Source organism: Peromyscus leucopus, chromosome 4 (genome assembly GCF_004664715.2).
Source record: "Peromyscus leucopus breed LL Stock chromosome 4, UCI_PerLeu_2.1, whole genome shotgun sequence".
Classification (NCBI taxonomy): domain Eukaryota; kingdom Metazoa; phylum Chordata; class Mammalia; order Rodentia; family Cricetidae; genus Peromyscus; species Peromyscus leucopus.
In genome coordinates this window covers 146,489,298-146,504,515 of record NC_051066.1, presented here as the reverse complement: position 1 = coordinate 146,504,515, position 15,218 = coordinate 146,489,298, and the positions used below count along the sequence as shown (strand labels likewise).

Here is a 15,218-nt window from a genome sequence, read left to right as displayed (position 1 = left end):
TCTCCAAGGTGTATGTAGTGGTTTGAATAGGTATGGCCCCCATAGACTCATGTGTTTGAATCCTTTGCCTGTAGGGAGTGGCAATAGTAGGTGTGGCCTTGTTGGAGGAAGTGTGTCACTGTAAGGGTGAGCTTTGAGGTCTCACGTACTCAAGCTACACCCAGTACACAGTCCTCCTACTGCCGGCAGAACAAGATGTAGAACTCTCAGCTTCTTCTCCAGCACCATGTCTGCCTGTGTGCTGCCATGTTTCCCACCATGATGCTAATGGACTAAACCTCTGAACTGTAAGCCAGCCCCAATGAAATGCTTTCCTTTTTAAAAATTGCCGTGGTCATGGTGTCTCTTCACAGCCAATAGAAGCCCTAAAACAGAAGTTGAGAATGAGGTGAAAGGTCCAGCTCTATCCAGCAGGACAAGGTATTCTCTTCCCTGTATTCTTTTCTTACAATTGAAAACTTATTCATTCATTGCCTAAAGATAAGGGAGTAAGTGGGGCCTCCAAATGAACCAAACAGCCCTGTGCCCACCTGATCTGGACCCACAGACCTACCTAGGGTTCTGAGAGGAGGCAGCCCCTGTGACCACTTTCTTCCAACCACATTGATACTACCAAAGGATCCATAAAAAGTTAGTGTGTGGGCAACTATGACAAGGACTGAGCCATGGAAGACCACCCAGCTCCAAGATGGTCAGAGCCTCAGGTTTTCAGAACCAAAGTCTCATGTCCAGCCCTGCCTTGCTGCTACTAGACTCTAGAGGGTCAGAGAAGCTTCTCTGGAAACTGCCAGGCATCTTGCTTCTGTCATGTTGATTCTATCCCAATGAGGTGACAGACATATGCACAGGGACAGCTATTGGATATGAGCTGTGGGTCTCAACTGTGACAGGTACGCCGGGAACCTAAAATAGGTTCCCTCAAACCCTATTCAAGCTTGGCTTGTGCCTTTTTTCCTGCTTGTCATGGAAAAGCTATGAGAAGCTGGGTAGGGACCAGGTCATTCCTAGAAGGGTTCTACCCAAGTCCAACCAGAATGACTGGTTCCCAAGAACAAATCAAACCAATACACATATATGTACAAAACCCAGCTGCCTTAGCAGGGTTGAAGGACTAACAGGTTATTCATTCTGGACAAGGCATTTAGAAATGAAGTGTCAGAACTGAGGGGAGGGGTGTTCACAGGTAGACCAGGAAAGAGGAAATGAGGCCTCATTCCACAGGGGACCCAGCAGGGGCCAACATCAGGTGCCATTTCAGTGCCAAATTCACAAGCAGAATTAGGCAGGAATCACTAATAAGACACACATGGTCTGCAATGAAAACATTTGTTTTACAACAGCTATCTTTATTTTAGGTCAACATTTAGACAGGTCACCATGCGGAACCACCACAGCTTTCAGTTTGGCCCTTGGAAAGTACACCAAAGTCATTTAGCCTGGGCTGACAGCAGCTTGTACTCTGCTGTATACAGATTTCAGTAGTGGGTAAAACTAGTACAGGCTTTCCATGCACTTGCATTCAGCTCTTAAAAATTGTCTTTAAGTAAAAAAAATGTCCCCCAACTTAGCATGAGACACTTCCCTAGAAAACTATCTACCAGCAGCACAGCCTATGGGGCACTTGACTGGGGCCCTTTCTTGGCCACAGAAAACCGCTGCCTGGGCTACCCTTTCTATGGTTACTGATTTTAACAGGTGCTCATAAATTTTAGTGTTTCAAGAGAGGATAGCTTCTAGTCATGTCTTATACCTCATATATTTGACGGTCAGATGAGCTTGGCATGGACCCCAGGGATATATTTGGTATAGTCACCCTTGTGCCCAACATACATACCTGAAGCCAAATGCTGGCCAGGGCCTATGCAGTGCATTCAGGTACATGTACCTATATGTATACAATAAGCTTAGGGTTTCCTTTTGTGTTTTGCCAAGCGATCCTACCCCTGCCCAACACTCCAAGAAACCACAGGCTATTTTGGAGCCGACTTTTATTGTACTTGTTGCTTTGCCACCAAACAGCAGCATGACAGGCCTGCTGTGTGATATATACATATACACATATGTACACACACCAACACACACCATAGCCCACACTCACAGTATGTGACAACACATACCATGCTTGTGAGGATAGTAAAGATGTAGCTTTTGTTATTTCCATAGGAGGATAACTCAACCAAAATAAAAGGAACAGGTCAGTGCTGGGACACATGGGTTCACAGCTCAAAACACAGGGAAAAGAATGAGATCAGTCATGTTTTACACTGTTCACAGCTATCCCTCAATAAAAGGTGCACTGAAAGCCACAGGAGGATGGTCATGGCCCACCAGTTCTCTGTACCACAGCACCTAGACCCTCCGGGGACAGCTTGAATGATTGGGTCACCATCTCTGGAGACTACCAGATGCAACAATGGCAGCTCCTTTGCACAAGGTTCACCTGGAATAAAAGCCATGGGTCAGCAGGGCAGTGGGCATTGATGTAAAAGTTAGTAAAACCTGGCATCTGAACATCTGAGAAAAGACTGGCTTTATGATTCCGTAACAAATCCAGCAACCAACAACTTGGGAAAGTTTCCTGCTAACCACAGTAAGCACTGATTTCTTTTTATAACAGGTCCCCACTGGGTGCTGGCTATGATAATGAACATCAGAAGACTAGGGAGGGTTATAAACATTGCACAGAATTATCTAAAGTAATTTAAAAACACAGTCAAAAGGAAGACAAGGAAAGACCACATCATTGGGCACAAACAGAAATCTACACTCTAGTCTTGGTGAGATGGGTCTCCAAGATCTCTCCCAAATACTTTCTGTAGGTCAGAAGTGATCAGTTTCTGGTCCTGAAGGGGTATCCACTGCTCTCGATGAACTTCCATGCACAGACTTCAGCACTCCCTTGGCAAAACACCATAACACCATCTACATTGCCTACCAGCATAGGAGTTTAGGGAGTGAGTGAGTGTGTGTGTGTGTGTGTGTGTGTGTGTGTGTGTGTCTTTATATTTAATAGTATTTGGTCAGGAATAGTCAGGCTGATCCTGAGACTCACCAGTTATGCTTAGGTCAGGGCAAATGAAATCAAGGAGAACTTAGATCAACACAGTAAAACCCTGCAGGGAGTCTGTGTAAAGGGATAGGTCAGGGAGTTAACTGGCCTTGGCAATCACTATTATCACCTTGAAACTGTTCTACATATTGATGGTTTCAAGTTCAACATGATTTATTTAGCTTTACAAATTCCAAAAGACACTAGGCTCAATTTCTGTGCTCTCACCCTACAGCACCACAAGTCCCAGTTCAGGACCTGGATCACTAGGATGTAAGGGAAAGGGCCACAGAGCTACATGCAGGAGGGATGTGCTACCAGATTGCAGCTCTCTACTCATTACCTACAACTCTGAACCGGGTTCCTCGTCATTATGTTAAAAGGGCACCAAGATTAATGTACTGGGACCAGCACCCCAGATGCCCAGTGGCCTTTCTTCTTCTTTTGTCGCAACAATTGGCCCAGTAATAAATTTCTCATTCTTCTACTAGATTTGTTTGAGTCAGAGTCTTACTGTGTAAAGCCCAGACTGGCCTACAACTCAATGTCCTTCTATCTCAGCCTCCCTAGTGCTGGGATTATAGGCATGTCCCACTACATCTAGCCATAGGTCCAATGTTTACAAATTATTTCTAACGTAGTATGCTAGTGAAAATCCCTAAGATCCTTTAAAGAACAAAACAAACTAACAAACCCATGGAAGGATCTTGAAGCCAGCTTCTGGCTCATGGAGTTCTCCTGTAGGGTCAGCTGGGAACCCTGGCATCAATGCCTCCCAGGATCTGGTTAGGTACCCTCAATCACTGCCAGCTTTGTCCTCACAATGCTGCCTCTTCTTGCAACTTCCTGTCAACCTGATCTGGTCCCTGAAGGCCCTGGTGAACTGGGGCCAGGTGGACAAGGTGGGCTTCGGAAACACATGGTGGTTTGTCTGAGCCACTGAGTCACCACATGAGCTTTCTCCTTCTTCATCTGTACTGGAAATGCAGGTAGTCAGCAGCAGCCAGCAGGAAGGTTCTGGAGGAACCAGGCTCATTGAAGTCTGGTGCAGCTAATCCAGCTAACTGTAAAAGGGTAGTGTGGTTCAAAATCCCTGGTAACCACATTTTTCAATTCCACCCACCACGGTACCCTTGACCAAGACTGGAATACTGACTGGAGATTCACAAAGGAATTCTGTAGCCTGCAGCTGGCATCCCAGGTCGAGTGACTGTCACCATAGCTTCCCTAGAAGCCAACCCTTCTGAGGCAGGGGTACCAGGGTCCAGTCACCTACTCCAGGAACCCAACACTCCAGCTCTGCCAGAGGCATTCATGATGACAGGTGGAAGCGGAGGCAAGTGGGGTGGATGGAGTTCTGGCAAGCACAGGGAGGAGGTTCTGGATCCTGGGTACTCAAACTCTTTATAAGCAGCTACATGCCACCCACAACTGGACTCAAAGACTTTCTGACTATTAATAAGTGGCAGGTGCTACCATTTGTGGTTCTTAAAGTCCAAAAAAAAAAAAAAAAAAAAAAAAAAAAAAAAGAATTAAAACGGTTGGCTTGAAGGAATGTGGAAGATGACCCAGGAATGAGGCTGTGGCCCCGTCAATCCAGCTTTTGACCTGGAAAGGTGCAGAACAGAGACAAATGATTTCCCATACACCAGCAAGGGACATGCCTCCAATGATAAGATCTCAGTCCACAAGGCCAGGAGACCCAAGATAGAAATATTACACAGAGTGTGCTCCCACTTTCAGAAGGGGCATACCTGCACTCTCCATAGCAGATCTAACACAGGAAAACTGTCACGAGGCCGAGTGAGATGATGCAGAGACCCTATGAAAGCTTCCCAACACGAACATCGTGCAAACGACTGATGCTGGTGGTGCCTGGGAGGATGGGGCCCAGCTCCCTCCTTCGCAGGTCAAATCAGAACCCTGTCTGCAGCCTTGAGGATGAGATCAGAGCCATGGACTAGACCATGTCACAGGACACAGAGGCCAACAAGGAGATGTAGCTCCAGGTGCCTACCTTACTCCTGTAAGCACAAGGAGACAGCTGAACCTCACTGGACCCACTTGGCTGAAAACCCAAGAAAGCACTACCATCCAGTTAATTCAGCCCAGCTGTAGCACATCCACAACACAGACATTGAACATAACCCATACATGCTATTAAAAAAAGGATAAAACATAAGAAGACCGTAGCTACACTGCTTTAAATACTGCATGCTACGCACTTCGTCGTGTATCAAGGATTGACAGATGGTTGGGCTTAGAGGAGGTGGGAGGGGCCCTGACCAGCCACTGCAGGTCAGGTTGACGGCTGCCTCCCCATCTCAGTGACTACAGTTCATGATTCTAAGGTTGCAGTGGCCAGGTGCTGATTCATCCTCTAATCACAGCCTCTCCTGAATTTAGTTGAACCCGTCGGTGTGGTAGCTGGGGTGGGAGTCAGCCGTCAGCTGGGTGGTTTCTGTGGCGGATGCTGGCTGTATGACGATCGGTGTGTCTGTAGCCTCTGAAAAGTAAGCAAGTAGCCTCATCGCACAAGGGCAGCAGCCGTATTGTGTGCCCATTGACATGGTCCTTGCATCACATCATTCGGCCACCTGGACAGACACTCAGGGGAGAGGCTACTTGCTGACCTCCACCCAACACACTTTCCTCAGTGGTCTCAGGTCACACCAGCCCCCGGCCCTCCCCACCTGCCTGTCACCCTCCCCACCTTTGGTCCCTCAGATCTACGGCTACCACAGTTCATGGGCAGGAACAGCTCCCTGCACCTGCTTTACCTCAAGTGTCCACGTTCACACCTCAACAGTCCCAGATGCCACCACAAACACTCTCGGCACAGTGTCAGTGCCCTCCTGTTTGACAAGACAGTTGACACCGTTCAGGGCCAGTGCTGGCTCCACCCCACACACTCACAAGGTCCTGGGGTGGGTACTTACCCCTCTCATCAGACTGTAGCTGTGCCTCCAGGTCTTCAGGCGATACGTAGAATTCCGTCTCTTCACCCTCAGGTGCCTTGGGCTTGCACTTCCCACAGCAGCAGTTAAAGCAACAGCACAAACAGCAGCAGCAGTAGCAGCAGGTGAGGAGGCCACAGACAACGAACAGGGCCTGGGAAAGAGAATACTAGCACTGTACAGCCTCAAGGGCCCATAAGCCATAACACAAGAACCTCCCTACAGAAGACAGGACAAGAGTTGCAGAATGTACAGCTAATGCTAAGGGTATTTTTCAGGAGAAGGGTGAAGGCAGAAAAAATAGAATAAAGTAATTTGTAAAGATGGGATTGAGCACAGGCTACCTCGAGGTTCTATTGAGTTTGCCTGCCTTTTTGAACTCAGAAAGGTTTAACTTTCCCATTTTGCTCTCTTCTATTTCTTTTGTATTCAGATGTTGGCCAGCGCCTAAGTATGCTTTCTCTGGTACCTTACTCTTTCTCTGGCTTACTCTGGTACCTTACTTTCTGGTACCTTACCTTTCTCTGGCTTTCTCTGGTACCTTACTCTTTCTCTGGCTTCCTTACTCTTTCTCTGAAGTATCACTCCCAACTTTCTGCAATGCAGCTGTCTGCTGGTCTGCAATGTAGCTGACCTCCATGTCTAACTCAAATGGCATGGCTCTCTCCCTCTTAAATTGCCACCTATAAATCTATAATGGATTTCTCTCTAAAACTTATAAAGATTGAGAACTAACCAGTAAAAGCAAAAATCAGGCTTCCTATACCTAAGGGATATGGGATAGACCATTCTGACTTTGTATATGGCTGACAGATGAGAAAAGCAAAAATTAAAATAAATTAAAAAAATAAAATTATGTAGGTCAAGCATTTCTAAAGTGAGATTTTAAGTCTCCCCGATAACAAAATGCCTGCCCACACCATGATGAAAGAATTGTTTCCTATTTCAATCTTTTTAATAACTTGGCACTATGCATCAGAGAAAACCATGTTAATGCAAAATGGTTCTGCTCCATGTACACTGTGCAATATGCCTGCCATGAATGGGCCAGCATGCCAGTTGTACAGTATATAGAGAACAGCTCCAGGCCAGAAACCATGTCAAGAGAAAGGAGGCACAGATCTTTCAGTGTCTGTAGTCCTACTGGGCACTAGAATTTTCAATGTCTTCAGTGTGGCAGCTCACACTGACGGCGGCCCATCCTCACCTTGGCCCACCAGCTGGAGAGTACGAAGTAGGTGTTGACGTTCTCCTCCCCAAATTGCTCGGCCACATAGAGCCCCAACGAGCCGTACTTGTCATAAATGTTTCTTTTCGTGGCATCTGTCAGGATGGCGTGGGCGTTGTTAATCTCCTTAAACTTGTCTGCAGCTTCTGGGTTATCAGGGTTCTTGTCAGGGTGATATTTCAGGGCCAGCTTCCTGTAACCAAAACCATTTCCTGGCTCTACCTTGGTCTTGCATTTCACATTCATCCATCAGAGTCCAGGGAAAGAGATGATTACCCATTCAATTTTCAATTTTCCAGAGATCTGGCTCACCAGAGTGAAAAAGTCTCTGTAATTGCTTTAGGGCAACCTTCCCCGCCACTAGGATACATGCACATGGGAGTCCTGAGGTACTAAGGGTAGGGCACAGCTTATAGCACAATGACTCCTGCTAACTTTCAAAGGGAAATCCTACTGCCAACCCCCAGTGTCCTGGCCAGCTAACTGCATATCTGACTAATAAGGTGATGGCAGAAGTGCATAATAATGACATTCTAGTACAACACAAGTAGAAGACCACAGGAGTATCTGAGGGAGAGTCCCCTGCCCCCTTTCTAGGTTACCTTATATAATATTGTACTTAGAAGCTACATTCTTCAAGTCCAGTCAGTCATGAAAGGATAAAAAAGACCTCATCACTGTGTTAAGTACAACATTCAGCACTATAAAGGTTCTGTCTATACCCAGGGTACAGACCCTGACTCCATGGTCTGGGGACAGTCGGCAATATCTTCCAAGTGTATTTACTTTTTTGCCACTAGAGAACATCAGTGTAACAGGGTTTTGTTTGTTTGAGAAAGGGCCTCTCTAAATAGCTCTGGTTGTCCTGGAACTCATTATGTAGACCAGGTGGGCCTCAAAACACAGTTACCCTTTTGCCTCTGCTTCCCAAGTGCTAGGATTAAAGGCATGCACCACCACGCATGGCCAGTGTAATTTTTAAGTCTTAGGATTAAACTATACATGTAAGGATGAAATGAAACTGTTAAAAGAGTCTGCCAAGAAATGTCATGGTTCTTAGTAAAATATACAAGAAATCAGATGAGGATTTGGAACACAGCTGCTTACCGATAGGACTTTTTAATGTCATCCGAGGTTGCATTCTTGTCCAGCCCAAGAACATGATATAATGATTCCCCGGAGGTAGAGAGTGAGCGCTGCCTCTGGTCAGCCATGTTAGATTAATCTACAAGAGAAGATAAAGGAAAATATGGAGAAAAATTCAAAACCCAGGCCAGCAAGATGCTCAGTGGATAAGGGCACTGCTGTCATACCAGACAAGTTAAACTTGAGTTCCCAAACTCAAATGATAAAAGAGTAAAATAGCTCCTAAAAGTTATCTTCTGACCTCCTAAGTGTGCTGTGGTATATGTGTCCCCCTTCCATTCCACAAATAAACATGTGGGACAGGTTTCTGAAAACTGAGTATGTATTAAATGTTGTAATCCCTAGAGCAAAATGCAAAGAGGGGTTGGGGCTGCATGCCACTCAGCGGCAGATGACTTGCCTAGTGTGCACATTAGGCGACAATCAAAACCCCAAGCACACCTACCCCCACACATACACACAGCGCATAGAGGGATATAGCTACAAAGTTTAAAGAAAAAAGCAAAAATTTATGTTAGATGTGGTAATACATGCCTGTAACCCCAGCTATTTGGAAGGATGGGGCAAAAGGGTCTAGTTCAAAGCTAGCCCTATCCCCCTGTCTTTAAAAACCCACAACAAAACCTTAAAGAAGCCAGGTGGTGGTGGCGCACATCTTTAATCCTAGCACTAGGGAGGCAGAGCCAGGCCGATCTCTTTGAGTTCAAGACCAGCCTGGTTTACAGATCGAGTTCCAAGAAAGGCTCCAAAGGTACACAGAGAAACCCTGTCTCAAAAAAACAAAACAAAAAACCCTTAAAGAAACTGAAGGAAATAATAAAATATGAACAAAAGAGCAAGGAGGAGTGAATGGGAGGGGAGTAGGTGGGAGGGGGAACGGAAGGAGAGGAGGGAGGGGAGACTATGGTCAGTATGTAAAATAAATGAAAAAAAGTTATTAAATAAAAACGAACAAAAATAAGCCAAATTAGGGGAAAAAAAAAGAATTGATCATGATAAAACATTTAACTAGCTTTTCAGAAGAACTCTTAACAGATGCTCACAGGGAAACCTGGAACCCAGGCCTCTGTGATAGATAAGGAAACTGGACCTTGAAACTTAAATATTTAGAAGTTACTTGGCCATTTTTGTTTTCTCTGGCAAAATGACCCCTGTATCTGTTCTCAATTTCAGAAGTGTCCCTGAAGAATGTTTCTTCGTATTTTTGTTTGTTTGTTTGTTTGAGACATGGTTTCTCTGTGTAGTTCTGGCTGTCCTGGAACTCTGAGATCCACCTGCCTCTACATCCCAAGTACTGGGATTAAAGACATGCCCCACCACAGCCCAACTAAATAACGTTTTTTGCCATATAATAAATCCTCAGAATACTGATTAAGAATCATCTATATCCACGTTTCCTGAACTGCCATTCTTGAGATTCCAAATAAAGTCCTTTTTACTTTCGCAGTGTCTGGGTTTAAACTGATTGACAAAGCAGAAAGCAGTAGAACAGAAACAGAGAAAATTTAGAAAGCCAAGGTTTGATACATATATAAGTGTGTGTGTGTGTGTGTGTGTGTGTGTGTGTGTGTGTGTGTGTATGTATGTATAACATTTGTGTATGTGTGTGTTCATACGCACAGGGTCAGAGACTAACTTTTGGAAGTTCATTCTCTTCTTCCACCAAGGGATCAAACTCTGGTCAACAAGCTTGGGGATATAATTCAGTGGGAAAGAGCTTGCCTGCATGCATGAGACTGGGTTTGATCCTTGGTTCCTGAAGCCAGTCTGAACAGGTAAAAGACCAATTTGTGATTTACTATCAGGCTTATTGTAATGAAGCTTTCATTAAAAGCTTAGAAAGACTGGCCCAGAGACTGCAGACTAGATGTTCAGAATATGAGGTGGCTCCCAGGAAGGTGAATAAGAAAATACTGAAGGGACACAAGTGTCTGTGCTTGGAACCAATCAGAAGCTTGCTCTATACATTAAAATATTTTTATTTTTAATTATGTATGTGTGCATCTATGTGTAGGTAAGTGCAGAGTACAGACAGATGCTTGTTAGCCACCCCACAGGGCTGCTGGGAACTCAACTTGGGTCCTCTGCAAGAGCAGTACAAACTCAACTACTGAGTCTTTTCTCCAGCTCAATATTATCCATCTTTTAATATAACCCCTTATTTGTAACATCCAAAGTATCTTTTTGGAGGCACCAGACTGAAACTACCTATAATTCCTGAAATCAGCAAGCGGGGACAAGAAGATGAAGAGTTCAAGATTAGGATGTATATAAGATGGTCTCAAAAGCCCTCTCATATCAAGGCTGAACAAATCAACCCATTAGGAGGAAAAGAGTCTCAAGAGCATGCAAAAGAGTCAGAGATAAACCCATTCCCTCTGTTAGGAACCTCACAAAAATACCAAGCTAACAGCCATAACATACACGCACAAGACCTGGTGTCGACCCATGTGTGCCTTGTGCTTGTCGTTTCAGTCTGGGAGCCCAGTGGAGCCCTGCTTAGTTGATTTAGTGGGTTGTGTTCTCCTGGTGTCCTCCATCCCCTCTGACTCCTACAAGTCTTTCCACCCCCTCTTCCTCAGGGGTCCTCAATCTCCAAGAGGAGGGACCCAATGGAGATCTCCAATTTAGACTCCTCAGAATAATGTCTGGCTGTGGGTCTCTGCACCCACTCCCATTTGCTACTGGAGGAAGCCTCTCTGATGACAACTGGACAAGGCATCAATCTATGAGTATATCAGAATATCATTAGGAAACACTTCATTGATTTTTTTTTTTTTTAACAGTCTGTCTATGTCTCTGTGCTATCCAGTTTCCAGTTCAAGTTAAACCAAATACTGATTGGCCATTCCCCAAGTTCTATGCCACCATGGCCTCACGACATTTTGTAGGCAGGACAGGTTGTAGGTGAAGGTTCTAGTGGTTGGGTTGGTGGCCAGGTTTCTTTTTATAGCCTGCAAAGTACCTTCTCACACAGAAGAGAACGTTAAGAGTGAAGGCCCCATCAGCCTCACCTCTCTATACTCAATGTGCTGTGTGTAAGTTGTCCTTGGCAATGGGGCTTTACTTCCAGTTTTCAGAGAGTGACCTTCTGTCCTAGCATCAGCCAGGGTTGTTTAGAGATCTCCACTGGACTTCTTCAGTCAACAACCCAACCAAATGTAACTCAAGTCCCACCACTGGAAAAAAGATGGCCAGTTTACACTCTGTATCCTCCATTATGAAGAGTCCTCTCTAGTATCATCTTCATAGATCTTAGGAAGTGTTGCAGAACATTCCTTTACACTGTGTGAAGATGTGTCACTATGATTGGCTTAATAAAGAGTTGAATGGCCAATAGCTAGGCAGGAAGGGGTCAGGCAGGACTTCTGGGGACAGGAAGGGCTCAGAAAAGAGCAGAGAAAGCAGCATGAGTACTATGGAGAGATGAGGTAACAAGCCACACAACAGAACACAGATTAAGATAAATGGGTTAATTTTAGTTACAAGAGCTAGTGGGACAAACCAAAGCTAAGGCCAAGTTTTCATAATTAATAAGTCTCTGTGTCATTATTTGGGAGCTGGCAGTACAAAGAAAGACTTGCTACAAGACTAGGTTTCCACACCACCCTCCAAGAGTCTCCCAAATCCAGCTGTCCCTCCCACTCCCACCTCAAGTCCACCTATAGAATCTATTCTATTTCCTCTTCCCAAGGAGATCCATGCTTCACCCTATAGCCATCCTCTTTACCTGTCTGGGTCTGTGGATTATAGCTTGGTTATCATTTACCTAACAGTTAATATCCACTTATAAAAAGTGATATATACCATATATTCTGGGTGTGGGCTACCTCACCAGGATTTTTTTCTAGTTGCATCCGTTTGCCTGTAAATTTCATGATGCCCCCCACACCACCCCCAAACCACCACTCCATTGTGTAAATGTATCTCATTTTCTTATCCAGTCTTCAGTTGAAGGACATCTAGATTGTTTCCAGTTTCTGGCAGTTGAGTCCTTGTGGTAGGATGGAGTGTTGTTTGGGTGTATGTCAAAGAATGATATAGATGGTCTTGAGGTAGATCAATTCCCAATTTTCTAAGGAAATGCCATATTGATTTCCATAGTGGCTGTATAAGTTTGCACTCCCACCAACAATGGAGGAGTGTTCCCCTTGTACCATACCCTTACCAGCATTGGCTGTCACTTGTATTGATCTTAGCCATTCTGACAGGTATGTAAGATAAAATCTGAAATGCAAGGTTTTTTTTTTTTGGAGACAAGGTTTCTCTGTAGTTTTGAAGCCTGTCCTGGAACTCACTCTGTAGACCAGGCTGGCCTCGAACTCACAGAGATCCACCTGCCTCTGCCTCCCCGAGTGCTGGGATTAAAGGCGTGCGCCGCCGCCCAGCCTGAAATGTAGTTTTGATTTGCATTTCCTTGAAGGCTAAGGGTATTAAACATTTCTTTTTAAGTGTTTCTCAGCCATTTGCGATTCCTCTATTGAAAATTCTATTTAGAGCTGTACTCCATTTTAATTGGATTATTTGATTTCTTTTTAAATATCTAGTTTCTTGAGTTCTTTATATATTTTGGATATTAGACCTTTATCAAATGTAAAGTTTATAAAAATCTTCTCTCATTCTGTTGGCTCCCTCTTTGTCCGAATGATGGTGTCCGTTGCCTTATAGAAGCTTTTTAGTGTCATGAGGTCCCATTAATTATTGATCTTAGTGCCTGCACTATTGGTGTTATGGTCACAAAGTGCCAATGAATTCAAGGCTGCTCCCCACTTTATCAGGTTCAGTATGTCTGGATTGTTTGTCTTTAAAATAGGGTTTCTTTGTGTAGCCCTGCCTGTCCTGGAACTCGTTCTGTAGACCAGGCTAGCCTTGAATTCAGAGATTTGCCTGCCTTTGCTAGCATGTCTAGTTTTATAATGAGATCTTTGATCCACTTGGACTTGAGTTTTAGTTGAAGATACTTTTCTTCCCCCTTTCTTTTGGGTTTTCAAGAGAGGCTTCATTTTTTCCAATCTGTATTTCTGGCTTCTTAGGTCCATTTGCTTGGAATATCTTCTTTCAACCCTTTATCCTGAGGTAATGTCTATCCTTGATGTTGAGAAATATTTTATTTTCTCCATTTATGGTGATTGAAAAGTTCTGCTGGGTATAGTAATCTGGACTGGCATTTCTTGTCTCTTAAGAGTCTGCAGCACATCTAAACCTTTCTGGCTTTTAGCGTGTCCACTGAGAAGCAGGTGTAATTCTAATAGGTCTGCCTTTATGTTATTTGAGCCGTTTTCCTTTGCAGCTTTTAATATTTTTTTCTTTGTTCTGTGCATTTCATGTTTTATTATGTGGTGACGGGACTTTCTTTTCCAATCTTCTCTATTTGGTGTTCTGGATGCTTCTTGTACCTTTATAGGCATTTCTTTCTTTAGGTTAGGAAAATTTTCATCTATGATTTTGTTGAAAATATTTTCTGGGCCTTTGAGCTAGTATTCTTCTCCTTCCTCTATTACTATTATTTGTAGGTTTGGTCTTTCATAGTGTCCCAGATTTCCTGGATGTTTTGTGCCAGGATTTCTTATATTTAACATTTTCTTGTACCAATGTATCCATTTCCTGTATGGTATCTTGAATGTCTGAGATTCTCTCTTCTATCTCTTATATTATGTTGGTGAAGACTCCTGCCTTTGTAGTTCCTGTTTGCATTCCTAAATTTTTCATTCCAAAGATTCTCTCAGTTTATGTTCTCTTTATTGTTTCTATTTCCATTTTTAAGTCTTGAATAATTTTGTTTCCTTCATCTGTTTTGTGTTTTCTTGGCTTTCTTTAAGGGATTTATTTATTACCTCCAATGGTTTGTGTTTTCCTGGATTTCTTTAAGGTCCTCTATCATCCTCATAGGTCTTTTTCTTGTGCTTCAACTATATTGGAATATTCAAGACCTGCTGTGGTATGATAGCTGGGCTCTGGTGGAGACATATTCCCTGGCTGATATTGTGTTCTTATACTAGCTTGTAGGCATTTGGGTCTGAGGTGATTATAGGTCTAGGTACTGATTTCTGGATTTGTCTTGGTTGGGTGGGAGTTTTGTTCCTTGGTTTCTGTTTCCTCTCTAGATTTTCAGAGTGTTGCTCAGCTGCTATATTCATAGAGGAATGCTTGATGGTGTTGGAGCCTGGTCTTCTGGCAGGTGTTGCCTGCGGACAAGTATGGGGCGTCCACCAGAGTTGGGGGCTGGGTCACAACAATGAGGTAGAAAGGGACAGGCAGGGAGGGATGGTCTATAGGAGCTAAGGGGGATTGTGGGGGTGGCGCATGCATGCAAGAGACACCCTGCAACTGGTGTTCTGCTGTAGTGCTAGAGGCAACCCTGAGAATTGAGTCTGAGGTAATAGAGTGAGTGGGGAAGGTCTGTGGACAGACTACCTAAGCCACTTTTTCTGACAAAGGTTTTTGTTCTAAGAAGCAATAAAAAAGTAACCAATGTAGCAGAGGTTATGGGAATACTGACTTAGAGCTTGTTGGCTAAAAAGCAAAAGAAAACAAAAGGCTTGAGAATGTCAGTGCTGGGAGTTGAGCCCTTCATTTATGATATCAAAACTAAGTCCATGCAGACATAGAATGGGGTTCCAGGATACCTAGCTGGTGTCTCCTAAAGACACGCACTTAGAGTATGAAGTCTTTTGTCATCTTCCTGGCCCCCCCCAAACAGGGTCTCACTATGTAGTCCTAGACGGCCTGGAACTCGACATATGGACCTGACCTGATAGACTTCAAACCCAGAGATCAGCCTGCCTTTAATCTCAGGAATTAAAGGTGTATGCTACCAGGCCAGCTTCTAAGTGGTTTT

General features: G+C 44.2%; 1 protein-coding gene across 3 annotated transcripts in view; it reads right to left on the bottom strand.

Moving 5' to 3' along the window:
• Nucleotides 1-1,325: 1,325 nt before the first annotated feature.
• The window catches only part of Dnajc5 (DnaJ heat shock protein family (Hsp40) member C5), a 37,814-nt gene continuing 23,921 nt past the window's right edge, over nt 1,326-15,218 (bottom strand). The window contains exons 2-6 of one of the 3 annotated variants that reach the window (XR_005091462.1): nt 8,342-8,459; nt 7,214-7,427; nt 5,989-6,160; nt 4,804-5,555; nt 1,326-4,657 (exon numbers count right to left, since the gene is read on the bottom strand). Coding sequence is in view for 1 of the 3 variants with exons in the window: in XM_028885237.2 (XP_028741070.1) it covers nt 5,452-5,555; nt 5,989-6,160; nt 7,214-7,427; nt 8,342-8,448 (597 nt within the window). In the remaining 2 variants the exon portion in view is untranslated. Of the gene's footprint in view, nt 5,556-5,829; nt 5,905-5,988; nt 6,161-7,213; nt 7,428-8,341; nt 8,460-15,218 lie in introns of all 3 variants that reach the window. The other 2 variants (XR_003736238.2, XM_028885237.2) reach the window with 2 other exon arrangements.